Source organism: Callorhinchus milii, unplaced genomic scaffold (assembly GCF_018977255.1).
Source record: "Callorhinchus milii isolate IMCB2004 unplaced genomic scaffold, IMCB_Cmil_1.0 Scaffold2, whole genome shotgun sequence".
In the NCBI taxonomy this organism is placed as follows: Eukaryota; Metazoa; Chordata; class Chondrichthyes; order Chimaeriformes; family Callorhinchidae; genus Callorhinchus; species Callorhinchus milii.
The window spans coordinates 117,125,931-117,142,378 of NW_024704743.1; the positions used below are offsets into that span (position 1 = coordinate 117,125,931).

At 41.5% G+C, this 16,448-nt stretch overlaps 1 protein-coding gene across 1 annotated transcript in view; it reads right to left on the reverse strand.

Moving 5' to 3' along the window:
* The window catches only part of LOC103181103 (piezo-type mechanosensitive ion channel component 2), a 196,219-nt gene that overhangs the window by 120,160 nt on the left and 59,611 nt on the right, over positions 1–16,448 (reverse strand). The window contains 1 exon segment of the mRNA XM_042331691.1: positions 9,635–9,677. Coding sequence (XP_042187625.1) covers positions 9,635–9,677 — 43 coding nt within the window.

A 16,448-nucleotide genomic window follows, 5' to 3' on the forward strand; every position in this document is an offset into this window, starting at 1 on the left:
AAGGTTGTGGAGAGACGATCATTCAGCAACTTGACGGCAGCATCAGGATCACTGCGGGTGGAGGGCCAGAAGGAGAGGGGGTCCGAGGAAGAGAGGGCTTTTGTGAGGGACTCAGGAGGAAGCTTTTTCCAGGGGAGGAAAAAAATGGTGGAGGACTTGGAAGAGGGGAGGGGGATGTGGGAGGAGAGGGAGATGAGGAAGTGGTCCGAGATGGCCTTGTCTGTGATAGACAGGTCGGAAATATCAAGACCATGTGTGATAACGAGGTCAAGGGAGTGGCCATGGTTGTGGGTCAGCGAGTTGATGCGGAGGGTGAGGTTTAGGGAGTAGAGGAGGGCAGTGAAATCCGAGGAGGTGGTGCAAGGGGGGTTTAGGTGGAGGTTGAAATCACCCATTATGAGCAGGTGTTCAGAGCAGAGGACAGGGATGAGAAGAGAGAAGAGATACCGGTGAAGAAGGAGCCAGGAGGTTTGGGGTGGGGGGAGGTAAACCAGGAGGATTTTGAGGGAGAGAGAGATGAGGGATGAGGTAGAAGGTGAAATGCTCAAAGGAGGAGAAACAGCCAGAGAACAGAACATACTGTAAAGTCAATTGACTGTATATATTGTGGCCGAAACGCAGCAGCCAATTGCGCACAGGAGTGTCTCAGGAACAGTTGTGGATTGAGTGACCAAATTATTATTTTAAAGTTTTTTTTAAGGATTCCTAAGATGCACCATTGTGTTGTTGTTGTTGCAGGATCTCGGTTCAAACTCATCTCAGCTGATCTCTGCCACCCGGGAGGCTCCTTTAGAACATGATGCAGAAGTTATATTAATGTTCAATAGAAATAAGATTGATGTCGAAATGGAACAGCAGCAGATCAGTCTGGGAGCTGTCTTGGAAAATTTAGGATTTGTGAATCCTTTTGAGAGTCGCTGCCAATTATGCCAATGTCTTGGGACGGCCTCCCGATGTGAAAGGCACTATATAATGCCATTTTGTATTGTAATTAGACATCGGCAGCAACTTAACAGTAGCTGACTCAAGGGGATGCTCTTCATATGGGAGCTGAGAAAATGAGTGCTTTTGAAAAGGTTTTTCAAAGCTTTCAAGTGTGGCCATTGTTCACACATTTTCCAGGAAGGATCACTGATAGTGATGAACCATAGAACCTTAGAAATTTACCACATAGAAGGAGGCCATTAATCCCATCGCATCTACCCCAGTCCTCAGAACAACGAGGAGTGAGAACTCTGGCTTTCTTTTCCTGTTCTTGACCCCAGGACTATAGAGGTCAATTTTAGCTCTCTGCTCTGCAGAGATCAGCCAACTCAAAGTCCAGACATCAAGGTCTGGATAATCACCAACTTCCTGCAATTAATTATGGACAAGACAGAAGTTATCCTCCATAGCTATCACCAATGTCTCCTTTACCTCTAACTCTGACCTGCTGAACCTTTCCAGCCTATCTCTCAAACTCACCAAACCAGTGCATCTGGTTGGATATCCAACTGTCCTTCCTACTCTACATTAGACTGATTAGTACTGTTTTTCTCCACCTCTGTCATGGTGCCCGTCTCCAACCCTGTCTCACTGCAAATGCCACTGAAATGCTTGAACACCACCTTGAAACCTTGAACGCTTTGTCACCTCCCACCTTGATTTCTCAAACACTTATTGTCGGTTCTCCCCAGTTACACCATCTAAAACTGCGCTGCCCATAGTCTCACCCACACCAAACTCCACACACCCATCCTCACCAGCCTCCATTGTCTCCAGAAGGTTTGTTTTCAAGATCCATGCCCTCATATGCAAACCCCTTCATGCCCAGTGGTGATCTGTCAGGTTGACTCATTTGGTTATTCATTCACAAAAAAATGTCTCTGAAGAACATGAAACTATGAAGATTTCGCAGTTGTCTTTTTCTCTGCCCCTCTCTTTATTTTTATGCTTTCTTCAAAGTTCTTTTCAACTTGCACCTATGGTACTTGTAGCCTTGTATTGGTCTCGACCCGACTGACAAAAGAAAATGACACTTAAAATGTGGGCATCGCTTAAATTGAATTGCTGGACTTTCTCTCAAACAAAGTGCTCATGAGTTACGTCTGGAGTCGGTCTGAAAATTCTGCAGCTTCTGATCAGCTGCCGCATGTTTTCTGTTCAGCCATCAGAGCAGAACAGCCCTCATGTGCCTGTTATTTATTATCAAATGCAAGGATTATTATTATTATTATTATTAAGTGGCGAAGGACATGCGAGGCACGGACCCACTGTCCCTGCCAAATAAAACAAATCACTCGTGCACAGCGCTCCCACACTGCACAGATCCTTCCTGAACAACGCACATTTGTCTTCTATACCTTTGACCCTGCTTTCCTGTATACTTCCCAATGTATACATACACACACTTGCCACCCGAATAGAAAACAACAAAGAGAGGAAATGTCTGCACTCTTTCAATGCAGTACTTTTCTTGGCATGGTAGCCTTACATTTATAGTATAATAAAGGGAATTTAATCCTTGAATTTAATGTAGCACCTGCAACGCTGAAACGTCACGAGTGCAAACTATTGTCAAGATATCACAAACAGCCATGATCGATTTAACTGCAGGACAGATATTGACAAGAAGCCTCCCCCCCACCCCACCCCAATGAACTAAACACAAAAATGTCTGCATTCTGAATTCTGGAAAGTCTTGGAGGGAGAAACCATTTTTGCACAGTGGTGCACGTGTGTGTTTGTGGGTGTGTATGCAAGTATGTGACTTTGTGATAATTATCATATCACAAATCGCATTTCCCCCACCCATCAGTAACCACTTTCTTTTACAGAATATTTACAACCTCTCAGGTCTCCTCACCCCTCCTAAGCCACTCTGCTGACCGAGGTTAAGTGGCACCACACATGGTCCCTTTTTGATTAGATGATGATTTTGGTTATAACCCGGGGTCAAGGCAGGAAGAAAGGAACTGATGTGGAGTTGTATAAGCCATTGAAAGAATCCTACCAATTTATAAAAATGATAATAATAAACATAATCCTTGCATTTGACATAGCGCCCCGTCACATTGTCGAAATGTCACAAAGCGCTTCACTGGATACACTGTGAAGTGCAGTAACTGTATTTTGTAGGGAACGTGGCAGCCAATTTGCGCACAGCAACGTCCCACAATCAGCCCAGCAGTTACCAACTCTTTCAGATCACATCTGGAGCGGCCTTGCTGCAATGAAAAATTCAAGTATCAGATTCCGGGTGTGGGTCCCAGCTCTACATGGAACCCAATTTGGTGTGGAATATGTTGAAAAGTAGAACCTTGTGGTTGTTTTTCTTCTGAATATGAAAGCACCATGGAGGCACCAGCCCCTTCTCCATGCAGTGTTCTCTTTCCTGTCTCAGCAACTCAGAATGTTCATGTGGTTGAGCGACCTCGTAAAAAATCATTCTGCCAATCTGACATCCTTTCCAGATAAAGCTTCAGCCAGTGGGGCTGTGAATGGAGTGTTTATTGTGCTGAGTAAAGCTCTGCTCGCAGATTTAACATGTTATCCACCTCTGTGAGATCCCCTCTGAATCGTCTTCTCTCAATAGCCCCAGATTTTAAGACCTTGCTGGCACAAGTGGCTTGACAACAAACCATGCCTGATAGTAAGTGCTTGTTAAGCGCTTTGAGATGTTTCAGCGTGATAAGACACTATACAAGCTCTTTCTGCCTTTCACTTTACATGTTGAGTCAGCACTCTAAATTCCAAGCAAAAAGCACAATCAAACCATTTTCCAACGTGCACGACAATGCACATAGTTAAAGGCAACTTTAATGCACAACAAAGACATATTTTTCAAGTGGCAGTGAAAGAATAGTCCTGGAAATAAAATGAAGGCCATTAAAAATATAATTTATCCACAAAATTGATACATCCATTGAAAGAAGTTTGGCACAGCAATCCCACCCCTCGTACCAGACCATTTCAGCAGGCAAAACAATTATTTCCTTTTCTCTACACAATGATAGTCTTTAAATATCCAGTGTTGGCTGCCACAAAAGAGCATAACTCCACAATGTTTATTCACTTACACAATATTTAGAGTATTTTTTTCTTATTTAAAAAAATCTTGCCTTGAAATTTTCACGTGTAAATGCAACTATTCTTCTGAACGTTTCTAGTTTAATATTTTAACACTGGATTCCAAGGGGTAAAGTTTACATAAATGGATCCCAACCATTTCCTCCAGTACACATAAGTTTGAGGCAAATAAATGTTTTCAAAATCGGGTTGTTGACTTTCAAAATCCTTCTCATTTTGGTTCCTGTGTTGAACTATCCCCATGTCCCAACCGACTTTACAAAACTTAACATCCAGTGTTTGTAATACAAATATAGATAGTAAGAGCCAAGTACAACAATTTATTTTACACCATAAAGTTTGATGTGTACTAACTTAAGTAAGTGTGATGCGGTGCATTTGGAGCAGTTTGTGAGAAAAGTAGTGGTCTTATTATCAATAGTTTTGCAAGAAAAGTTTGAGTTTGCCTACAAAATACAACAATTTGCTTTTATATGGCTCCCTTTCCCTGCGTAAGATCTCTGAGCCTTGAACAGTAGTGGAGCTTGACACCGAGCTAGGGAGAGACGGGAGGAGTCGGTAGGCACTGTCAAAGAGGAAGGTCTTCAGGTGTGATCTGAAGTTGGGCAGGGAAGGGGCAAACTGAAGGGATTCAGGCAAAGATTTGCAGAGGTTCGGGGGTAGTGACTGAAAGCAAGGCCACCGGTGGTGAAGGACGATGTAGAAGGCTAGAACCAGCTGAGCAAAGGGGGGGGAGGAGTGGGTAAAAGTAGCTCGGTCAACTATACAATCATTATACATTAAATCCTGTCAAGTGCTTTGAGATGACTTCCCCGTGTGAAAAGCGCTGTATCAAATATGAGGATTATTATTATATTATTTTTGTAGTTCATTGCTCACATATATTGAAGTGAAGAGATATCCATAATCAGCTATAAGCATTAGTCTTCTGCAATATGCTATGTGTTATATTTTTAGCTGTGATTTAATAAATGTAACCTCCCGATGAAGTGTCTGTATTTCCATCACCTCATCTGAACATGGAGCATTTTAATGGAAAGTCAACAACCGCACACTGAAACGATCAATCAATCAAAACTGTAGCCTCCACATACAGGGACAAAGTAAGAAATCCTGTCAAGAGCTTTGAGACATTCCAGTGCTTCAGGACCTCCTCCTGATGTGCAAGGCGCTATACAAATATATTTTGTTGTTGTTGTGTGTTATCTCAACGATGTGATAAAGCACTTTATCAAATGCAAGGATTATTATGCATAATAATAGTAATATTTATTATTAATAATAATGGCAATCATTTCCCAGTGCCTTCCATTTCAGTTAAAATAAAAGCTTTCCAGCAAAAGTTAATCACAACAATTTCACTGTTTCCGGTCAGGAACATCAGCATTGGAGGTGATATAGCAAAAGGCAACCAGATTGATAGCTGGGACTGGGCACCTAGGAAACAAAAGGCTATGGAAGCTGGGAGTATTTGAAATAAGGAAGAGAGGCTTAGGGGAGATCTTATTTAAGTATTCAATATCTCAAAATGTTGTCGGTCAGGGCACCAGGAGAAACTTTCAAAGCACTTCACAGGATATAGTGTAAAGTGTGATGACTGTGTCTCTTGTGGGCGAACGTGAAACCTAATTTGTAGACAGTGATGAAGTGAATGGCCAATTTTAACTGGTGGACTGTTGGCCAGGACATCGGACGAGACATCCTTCTCTTTCAAATAGTGCCATGAGATCTTTAACGTGCATCTGAACAGGCAGATAGGACCTTGGTTTAATGTCTCATCTGAAGAGCGGCACCTCCACTGATGCATTGCTCTCCCAGCACTGACATGGGGCTGGAACCACAATATTGTTGTGCTCCGTCACTGTCAAGCCCTCTGGGACACTCCCCTGCATGAGGGCGCTATATAAATGCAAGTTGTTATTGTTGTTATCTAAATATATATCTGCAGGCAATATGGGGTTGGGGTAAAGGTGGGCTTACCTCTTGGACTCATTTTACAGTGTAATGTACAGTGTTTTGCCTGGATCACTCTTACAAAGAGCCAGAACACACACAATGGGCTGAATGGCATTCTTCTGTGCTGTAAATTTCTATGGCTCTACTATTTTTTATTATTAACACAAGGTTAACATGGTGGCTATGTAATTCAAGCAAAACAGTGAATGAAAGTATTCATCCATATGGAGCCAAGTTCACTTAAAATAAGTGTACAATTAAAAGGCATTAAAAGGTTTAAAGATCATTGCAGAATACTACTGTGCAACATAAATAGACTAACCATGTGGCATAAAGAATTTATTCGATGGTTTATTATGCAGCCATTCAGAGTTCACACACCGGCTAGATTAAGGTATTGAAATTCTAACCGGCAAAGTAATCTTGGCAATGAACAAATGCTATAATATTAGTCCCTCCCTCCCGATCGCTTACAGAGTTTGACAATTAAAACTCAAGCAAGCACAGCAGATGGAACAGTAAAAAAAGTCTCCCGCAGCCAGGAAATTGTTGCATTGTTGCCTCGGTATCCTTTTGCGTTCTACTCTGAAGTGTTACCAACAATTATTTCTGTGATTTGTCCTGTTCCTCTTCCCATAGCTAATATTTCCTATGTTCAGAGCATAATTGCAGGGCTGCATTTCACCCCAACAACTGCTGGCCAAAACCCACGGTGATTTATAACCATGCTTGACATTTAACATTTCAAGTGCTTGGAATCGGTCACCCTCTATATCCACAGCTAAAAAAGGACACATTTTAGCATTGCTGTCTTTTATGTTTTTTTTACAAAATATCCCATTTTTTTTCACAACCCTGCAGCACAGAATTGATTTGAACACAATTTGCTTACTCTGGAGTTGCAGATAATTCCCTTGAATAAAATTTTGGGGCATTATTTTCCAGAATACAGTGGGATTTTTGTCTGGAGTCTATTTGACATGTAAGTACCTTCTCTCAGTTTAACGTCTTATCAAAGGATGGCAACTACCAAAAATGTACCGTTCCCTCAGCACTGTACTGAAGTATCAGTTTAAATCGAAGTTGGGCTTCAACCCAAAATATTCAGAGGCAAGAGTGCTACCAACTGAGCCAGGCTGACACAGTTAAAAGTGTAGAACAAAATACCATACTACCTTGCAACAGAAATTTTAAGAGCACTGGTGTTATAAAAGGGTTTGATTTACTGGTGGCCACTGTATCTTACCACAAGCAATCATAGATTTTTTCTTTCCAGAATTATTTTTCTAATTGTATTGGGTGGTGGGGGGGAGGGATAAACACACTGAAAGGACTGTTCCAGGATGGTTGTTAACAGGGGTGGCTGAATGAAGGTGGTTGCTTGAACAGATTTGACTGTATTTTGTTGACAATACACCACATTACGGGCACACTAAATGCTGAATCTGGCCAGTCTGCATTTTGTTGTAAAGTGAGACTTCCTCGGAGGAAATGATAATGTGATCGCAAGGTAATCACAGGCATCTACACCAGCACCACTGCAAGAGTAAAACATTAATCCCAAATTGTCCCATTTGAGATGTGGGTTCTTCACTTCTAAAGCCCCAAATTACTTGACTGAGAGCTTGAAATGACTCATGTAACCCATGACCGAAGAATACAGCAAAATGTTGTAACTTAAGCAAGAGTATGTATGTGTGTTGTATGTGTGTATCACGCACAATATATTCCGTGAAGTGTTTTGAGACATTTCAACGACGTGATAAGGTGCTATATCAAATGCAAGAATTATTATTATCTGTTTCCGAAGCAGAGTTCCTGTGGGATGCTGGAAATTCTAATGGAATTCCTTATGGAGGAATCTTTTTAGGAATTATTCCAAATACGACCCTATTATCTAGCAGAAATCGTGAGGTGCTCAATTTATCAGATCCCCCTCCCCTCCCAGACTTGATAAGTTCCTTTTGAAGTCTTGAGTCACAGCTCCTCTTATGCCATTCCTCACAAACTCCCACCCAGTCTTAGCCTTTAGGACTATTTAGTCTTGAGAACTTTAACATCACCCAGAACTGCTGAATGTCTTCAATTCAGTCTCAATTTGCAAGCTGATTCTAGTTAAGAACTGTGGAAAATTAGGACTTAGGACTGAAAAAATAGGACTGACTTGACTGAAAATTAGGACTGAATTGAAGAATTTGACCCATTGTAAATTTCAAGCCTGGTATTACATTAAGATTTAATAGTGGAATTTTACGCCACTTATGTTTTCTCAAATTTCTACATGTAATCTGGAAATATGCTGAGAATCTCAATGATGTAATAAGGCGCTGTATCAAATGTAAGGTTTATTATTATTATTGCACGCCACACTGCATTTCTGCTTTTTTCTTGCACCTCAGATACGGCTCTTCTCGGTTACCTCAGCTTGCTGTAAATGAACAATGTATAAGTCCATCAAGAGTGACCATCACTCACAACATGAGGGCAAATACACATGGAATTACAGAGAATTACATAGACTGTACAGCAAGGAAATAGGTTTTGTGGCCCAACTAGCCTGTGCCAATGATAACACTCCACACGAGCCTCCACCCCTCCTAATCCCCTCTCTTACACACCTCAGAATTACCAGACACATGCTCCATGATCAATAGCCTGTAACATTTGGTATAAAACCCAAAGCAGCAGTGTTCTCTCTGCTTCCTTCTCCCCTTCATGCATATGTGAAGAATAACAGGGAAATGAGTTATGAGGTTGTAATCTAATCGAGGTGCTCAGATGCCATCACGAACCACAGAAAGTGAGGCTGAACCAATTTACATCCATCACCCGAAGCTCAGAATTAGATTACAACATTCAAATTGCTCTTAAGTATATTTTTATAGAGAAAATATATGTTTTCTTTTCCATTGCTGATTATCTTGGGCAAACCTGCAGTGATTGGTCACACCAGTTGTTGCTGCGGGGTTAACATCACCCAGAGTCAAGAGCAAACTGTTTCCGCAATGACCCTGACAACTACTGTCAACAAAAGCTCCTCCAATGCTCAGTTGATAAAACCTCATCAACGCGATTCTGAGACTTGCCAGGCCTCAAAATACTCCAGCTCGGTCCCCAATATGTGTGGTATGGCTGATCCCAACTCGATCACCAGTGTGTGTGGAACAACAAAATGTACTTGGCCACATAAACTTCCCATTTAGCTTTGGGATCTCCCCATCAGCCTGAAGACTCCAAAGTAGAATAATGAGATATTTACAGTGCAAAAAGCAGGCCATTGTGTCTTTACTAGTGCACTTTCCCTCCCCTTGAACTACTGGTCTAATCCCATTCCCCTGACCTTTCAATTAACACCAGGGGATTGAAAATATGTGTTGTTTTAAGCGTTATCAGCACTCTGAATTGAGCTGGTTTTATTGCCCTTCAGTTCAGATTACTGTTGTCACACGATGGGTCGAATGCCCTTCTTCTGTGCTGTAAATTTCTAAAAATTTCTGTGGTTGCCTTTGTACAGAACCCAAGCCAAAAACACACACGCACAAACAGCATGAGAATTCCTGTGCACAGAAATATCATGCAGCATGGTACAAACAGCAACAAACTCGCTCACCTTTCAAAGCCTATTTGTCTGAAGGTCATCTCCCACACTGTGCCTGTGGAGGAAGGAGAGTGCAATTTATTCCAAGTGCCACTGGTTTCAGAACATCCAATAACCAAACATATATATATACATATACATATATAATAATCCTTGCGTTTGATATAGCGCCTTATCATGTCTTTGAGACGTCTCAAAGCGTTTCACAGAATATACTGTAAAGTGAACTGACTGTATATGTTGTGGGCAAAACGTGGCAGCCAATTGTGCACAGCGGTGTCCCACAAACAATCTGGGATTAAGTAACCAAATAATTTTAATTTATTTTTTAAAAAATTATTACCTCCGGAAAAGCAATCCGCCAATCGACTAACAACTGGGTTCCTACTTACTGCTAGGTGAAGAGGTGTGTGGAGTAAGGAAACTTGCCCACATTTTGCCTAGCCGGGAATTGAATCCAGGTCCTCTCGCTTGCGGGACGAGTGCTCTAACCACTAAACTACACAATTCCAATTCAGAATAAATCCCGAAAAAAAGACACGCAAGGTAACTGTCCTGTAAATGTGCGCCTGATGAACTGAACTCTTGACCATGAACATTCCACACAAACACTCCCCACTCCACCCCCACCCCCACCCCACACTTAACCTTTTGGCCAGTGAAAATCATTGTTTAGGGATAGCTGACCCTGGTCAGGTTATCTGGATCCTAAAGACAAAAGAAGGTTTATAACATTGAAATCTGCAATGACTTGGCTCTGTGTGCATCTAGGATAGGGTGACCATATGCCAGATGAGGTGTCCTTGGGGCCAAATTTGTACCGTGTTGAGTTCAGCAACAAACTGAGCAAGAACAACTCAATTCTAAAACAGATACACCCATCAGAGAAATACAGCCATTAATCCATCAAGCTTGTTCAGTAACTGCCAAAGTCAGGAATTATGGTGTTTAATATTTTTTACATGCATCCCTGGACTCGGTTCACAAAATATGATCACCCTATTTAATACTCGTTATTTATCCAATATTACAACAATGTTGCTGGTTTTATACTACAGTTCTATAATGATTTTACCAGGAAATCCACAATGTTGTAACAGATTATGGACCTTCACATGAACTTCCCATCTGGCTTTGGGATCCCCACACCAGCCTGTCGTCTCTCAGATAGAATAATGGGATGTTTACAGTGCACAAAGCAGATCATTTGGCCCATTGTGTCTGTCCTGGTGCTCGTTACCATTCCCTTGAACTATTTTCCCTAATCCCAATATCCTATTCTTTCAGATAGCACCAGGGTATTTAAAACATGAGTTATTTGGGAAATTTTTCCTCAAACTGTTTTTTATTGTCCTTCAGTTGCTAAAATGCCCTGCATTCCTTCCCTCTGTTGTTTACGGTACAAGATTCATTGGTTGAATTGCAGCCTCCAGCTTAAATGTCATCATCTGCAGCATGTCTTCCATGTCAGCAACACCTGTGCTTTTAAACAAGTCATCTGTAACTTCAGCATGTCCAAACACTGTAATAATGCCTTTGATGTGTTTGTGCAATCTCTAAAATCAGAGCTCAAAACAAACTCTCTTTGATCCCACTTATTGCACACTTGCTGCCTTCCTAACCCTCTTTCTTTCTGGAGTAAAACTTGTTGGAAGTCTGTGTCTTAGTTGAATTTGTGAGAGATTCCTCTCAGGACTCATTTGAGAGCTTGCACCCTCTCCAGCTGCATTTAACAGTGTCAGTCATGTTAAGTTCCCTTTGGAACTCCATCCCACAGTTCTTTCACCTCGCACACTCCCTTGCCTCCTTCAAGGTCCGTCTCAAGACCACCCTCTTTGACCATGCCTTTGGTCAGCCTTCCACGCCTAACCTCCGTCCCTCCTGATCCCAACCACAAGCTTAGGTCCAAATACTTGACTATCCAGCACCTTGATGCTATACAAATGTAATGTGTTGTTTTAAAGAATTCAGCTTCATGTTCAGTTACAGCAATGACTAATTTAAAAAAAAGTGTACTTGGTAAATCGTTCCATTTGTGTACAACTGTGGCTAATGACTGGCTACTTCTAGGAAGATTTTATTAATAAGGAAATAAATAATAATTGTTGCATTTGATGATGCATGTTTGTTGAAACATCTAAAAGTGCTTTACATGGTTTACTGTACAGTGTAATGACAATATCTGTAGGAGAATGTAGTAGCCAATTTGCACACAACAATGTCCCACACAACACCATGAAGTGAATGACCAATTTTGTTTCGGTGATTGTTGGCAAGGACATTTGGAGAAATTCCCTTCTCTTTTCAAATAGTGCCATGGGATGTTTAACATGGGATTTTTAATGTGCACCTGAACAGGCAGACGGGACCTCAGTTTACACCAGGCTGACCAAAGGAGAATGGAGCCGGTTCAACTCAAATGAGACCACGTTAACTTCCCCCAAAAGGAAGAGAGTCACTAATCAATGTATGAAGAAATCAGATCGGGAGCTCAATGTGTGAAGAATAAAAGGCACCAGCCCACAACTTGACATATTGGTGAAGCATCATTTATCACCAATGTCTTGATTCATCATGTCACTCTGCTTGAATGCCATTTCCACTTGCTGCTCCCTTTGTATCCTCTTAACGTTTGTACAAGACACAAGACTCTGCTTATTGGTCTCTTCAATTTTTATTGCACTTGAATTGTCTGGAAATTAAACTTTTATCCTGTGCTCTTTTCAAACTTCCATTCAATTACTCTGAAGGCTGCCATCTGTGTTAACATCATTTTATAAACATGTCACCATTATAACGTGCAGATCAAAGCAATAAAATCCCTTGAAATCTGTTTCAATTTATAATGTGCACTAATGACCGGAAAATGTGAATCCTGGATCCCTTTAGATGTAAATCAGGGAGTGCCAAATGAGAAAACACTTTAAACAGCATCTTCAGGTTTTGTCAAAACAAATATAAAGCAAAAGAAACATTCTACTGCACGTATACCAAGCACACATATACACACATATTCGTAGTGCACACATTCACAGTACACGCATGCATAAACCCAAGCATAGTACACACATGCATACACACAGGCATAGTACATGCATACACACACATACACGCATTGTACACACGTACACACACAGGCATAGTACACACATGTACACACATAAGAACATAAGAACATAAGAATTAGCAGCAGGACTAGGCCATTCGGCCCCTCGAGCCTGCCCCGCCATTCGATAAGATCATGGCTGATCTTCTGACCTAACTCTATTTACCTGTCCTATTCCCATATCCCCTAATCCCTCTATTTTTTAAAAAATCTATCAGTCTCAGCCTTGAAAATATTCAAGGACTGAGCATCTACAGCCTTCAGGGGTAGTGAATTCCATAAATTCACTACCCTCTGAGTGAAGAAATGTTTCCTCAACTCTGTTCTAAGAGGCTGACCCTTAATTTTAAGACTGTGACCCCTGGTTATAGATTCTCCTACCAGGGGAAACAGTCCCTCAGTATCTACTTTATCAGCCCTTTAAGAATTGTATATGTTTCAATAAGATCTCCCCTAATTTTTCTGTACTCTAGAGAATACAGCTCTAGTTCATTCAGCCTATCCTCATAGGTCAGTCCCCTCATCCCAGGAACTAACCGAATGAATCTACGCTGCACCCCCTCTAGGGCAAGTATGTCCTTTTTTAAATAAGGAGACCAAAACTGCACACAATACTCTCGGTGCGGTCTCACCAAGGCCCTATACAGTTGCAGCAAGACTTCCCTACTCTTGTACTCTAAACCTTTGACAATGAACATGCCGTTCGCCTTCTTAGTTGCTGCTGCACCTGCAAACTAACTTTTGGAGACTGGTGTACAAGGACACCCAAATCCCTCTGAATGCTAACACTATCTAATCTCTACCCCTCTAGAAAAGAATCTGTTTTACTATTTTTGCTAGCGTAGGTGAATAACTTCACACTTCCCCACATTAAATTCCATCTGCCACCTACTCGCCCACTCCCCGAGCCTATCTATATCCCGTTGCAATCTTTTTGCATCATCCTCGGAGCTTACTCTCCCACTTAGTTTAGTGTCATGGCATAGTACCTACATAATAATAATAATAATCCTTGCATTTGATATAGTGCCTTATCACGTCTTTGAGACGTCTCAAAGCGTTTCACATAATATATTGTCAAGTGAATTGACTGTATATATTGTGGGTGAAATGGGATGAAGAGCTTTCTCGATCTGAATCTCTCTTGTATCTTTTGCCCTCTGAAGCATGAGTTGATGTATGTGCTTTCTTGTCCTGCTGCTTCAGGGTGTTTTGGAAGTTGTAATAATGTCTGTGCTGATAAGAGGTCAAGCTGTCAGGAAAAGGAGGCTGGGGATAACTAGTGAAGATGTGGGACTGAACACTTGAATACCTTTGAGGGATGAGGGAATATCTTAAGCATATCTTTCCCCCGTGAGATTGTGCAGGTGGAGGTGAAGTCCATGATTGGGTTTATATATATTGGTGTTTGAGCTTTCTCTAGAACTTCATCCTAAATTCCTCTGCCTCGCTCTTACCTCTCTTTGACCATGGTTTCAATCATCTTTCTCTCTCAACCCCCGCCCACAACACACACAGTCAAAGGTACATCTTGAAACATGCTATAATAATAATAATCCTTGCATTTGATATAGCGCTTTTCACGTCGGGAGGACGTCCCAATGCACTTCACAGAACACACTGTAAAGTGAATTGACTGTATATTTGTGGGCGAGCGTGGTAGCCAATTGCGCACAGCAATGTCCCACAAACAGTCGTAGATTGAATATGACCAATTTATTATTGTTTTTGGTTTTGGAGGGATTATTATTAGGCGTGTGGAGTAAGGAAACTTGCCCAAGGTTTCGCCCTGCCTGGAATTGAACTCAGGTCTCTCGCTTGCAAAGCGAGTGCTCTAACCACTGAGCTACAGGACTCCACAAAAGAGAGGAGGGAGTAAAGGAAGAGATTTCAGGATGCAGTTCCAGAGAGCGGGGGCAGAATGGCTGGAATCCCACCTGCTGATGGTGGTGTAGGTTGGACGGGGAGCATGAAGCAGGCTAGTGTTCACTGCAATGCATGTTTGTGGGCGTCTGTGGTCATTTAGTGCATTTGCCCAGGAATAACTGAGCCAGTGGATGTTAAACCCATCTGCGACTACTTGATTTAAATGCTGCAATCACCACTTCCCATTGAAGCGAATGGGGGAAATTGAGCAGAAATTGCTTCTTTGAAGCGTCCTGTCTCTACACTGGTGCACTAGCGAGACAAATGGCTCAGTCATCCAACTCCGACAGAATAGCTCTGTTGCTGAGGGTAGGAGCATGAAGGCGTGATGGCTTGATGGTTTACTGAACCTGTAGATTTTATGCCTTTTATCTCTCTTTCACATAGTGTCTATCAGATAGGATCTGGAAGCCTTGGTATAGATTTTTTCCCATTTGGCAAACTTCCCGTGTTAAGAGGAACACTGCTGGCTCTACTGTAACACAATATATTAATATGAATTTAGTTTCCTGTAATAACAGATCTGTTGTTTACACTGTTTAGACAATGTTGCCTTTCCATTCACTGGTTGCATTATTACTTCTGGCCCTTTCTATGGCAGTAAAATGATTGTGACTCCTGTGTAACATCCTGTGTACTCTTCTCAAGGTAACGCTGTAAATCTGCAGTCAAGAGTGGGTTTTGTGTGCATCTTAAAGGTGTAATGCTACTGAGATGCCAATGTCAATGTCAGACATTGGTTGCCATGTTCACTTACGAAAAATATAGTCACTGCACTTTACAGCAGAGCTTGTGAAGTGCTTTGAGACCACCTCCCCAACTGAAGGTGAATGTTAAAGACCCTGTGGCGCTATTTGAAAAGAGGTGAGAGTTTCTCCCAGTATCCTGGCCAACAATCGCCCCAGATTAAATTGATCTTTCACCTCGTATCTGTCTGTGTCCCAGGGATAGATGGCACATGTTTCAGATGTTTGTGAAAGGCTAGTTTAGGACAGACACGGAGGAAGTATTTTTTTGCACAGATGGTAATGAACAGCTGAAGTGGGTTACCAGGAAAGGTGGTAGAGGCTGGGAAACTGGATCATTTAAAAAAACAGCAATAGGAATACTGTGAGGCTTGTATGCTGGAACGGTGAGATCAAATAGACCTTTTGTAATAATATACAGAATAATATTTAACTGGGAAGGGATTGCAATCTGTATATATTTTAGCAAAACATTGCTGGATTTTCTTTAAAACAATTATAGAAACAGCAACTAGCCAATGTTAATTACAAAACCTTGGCCAGTGGTCAGACGTTGAAATGTTTTTCCATGAGAATGCATTATGGCTAGAATGGCTAATGTAAAATAATAATAATAATTCTTGTATTTGATATAGCACCATATCACGTCTTCAAGGTGCTTCACAGAATATACTGTGAAGAGAATAGACTGTAATATTTTGTGTGTGTTACAGAAGCTGCCACCAACAGTGTCTGTCAAAGTTTTATGGCCCCTTTCAAATACACACTTTAGCACCTGGTGTCATTTCAAGCTCAACCATTTGTTTAATTTCCTTTCCTATATGAATTCCTTATCTGGATGATGGGCTAACAATCTTTAACATCACAGGAAATTTAAGCCCACTAGAGGGATTTGCAGCAGGCAGTAAAACAAAGAAGGTAAAATGGTGAGAAAAAGCAAGAGAAAACACAAATGTTGAAAACCAGGGCAGTTTCTTGGCTGAGTATATCTGCAGCTGCAATTAGATAATTTACAGGACAGAAGAAGGCCATTCGGCCCATCGTGTCC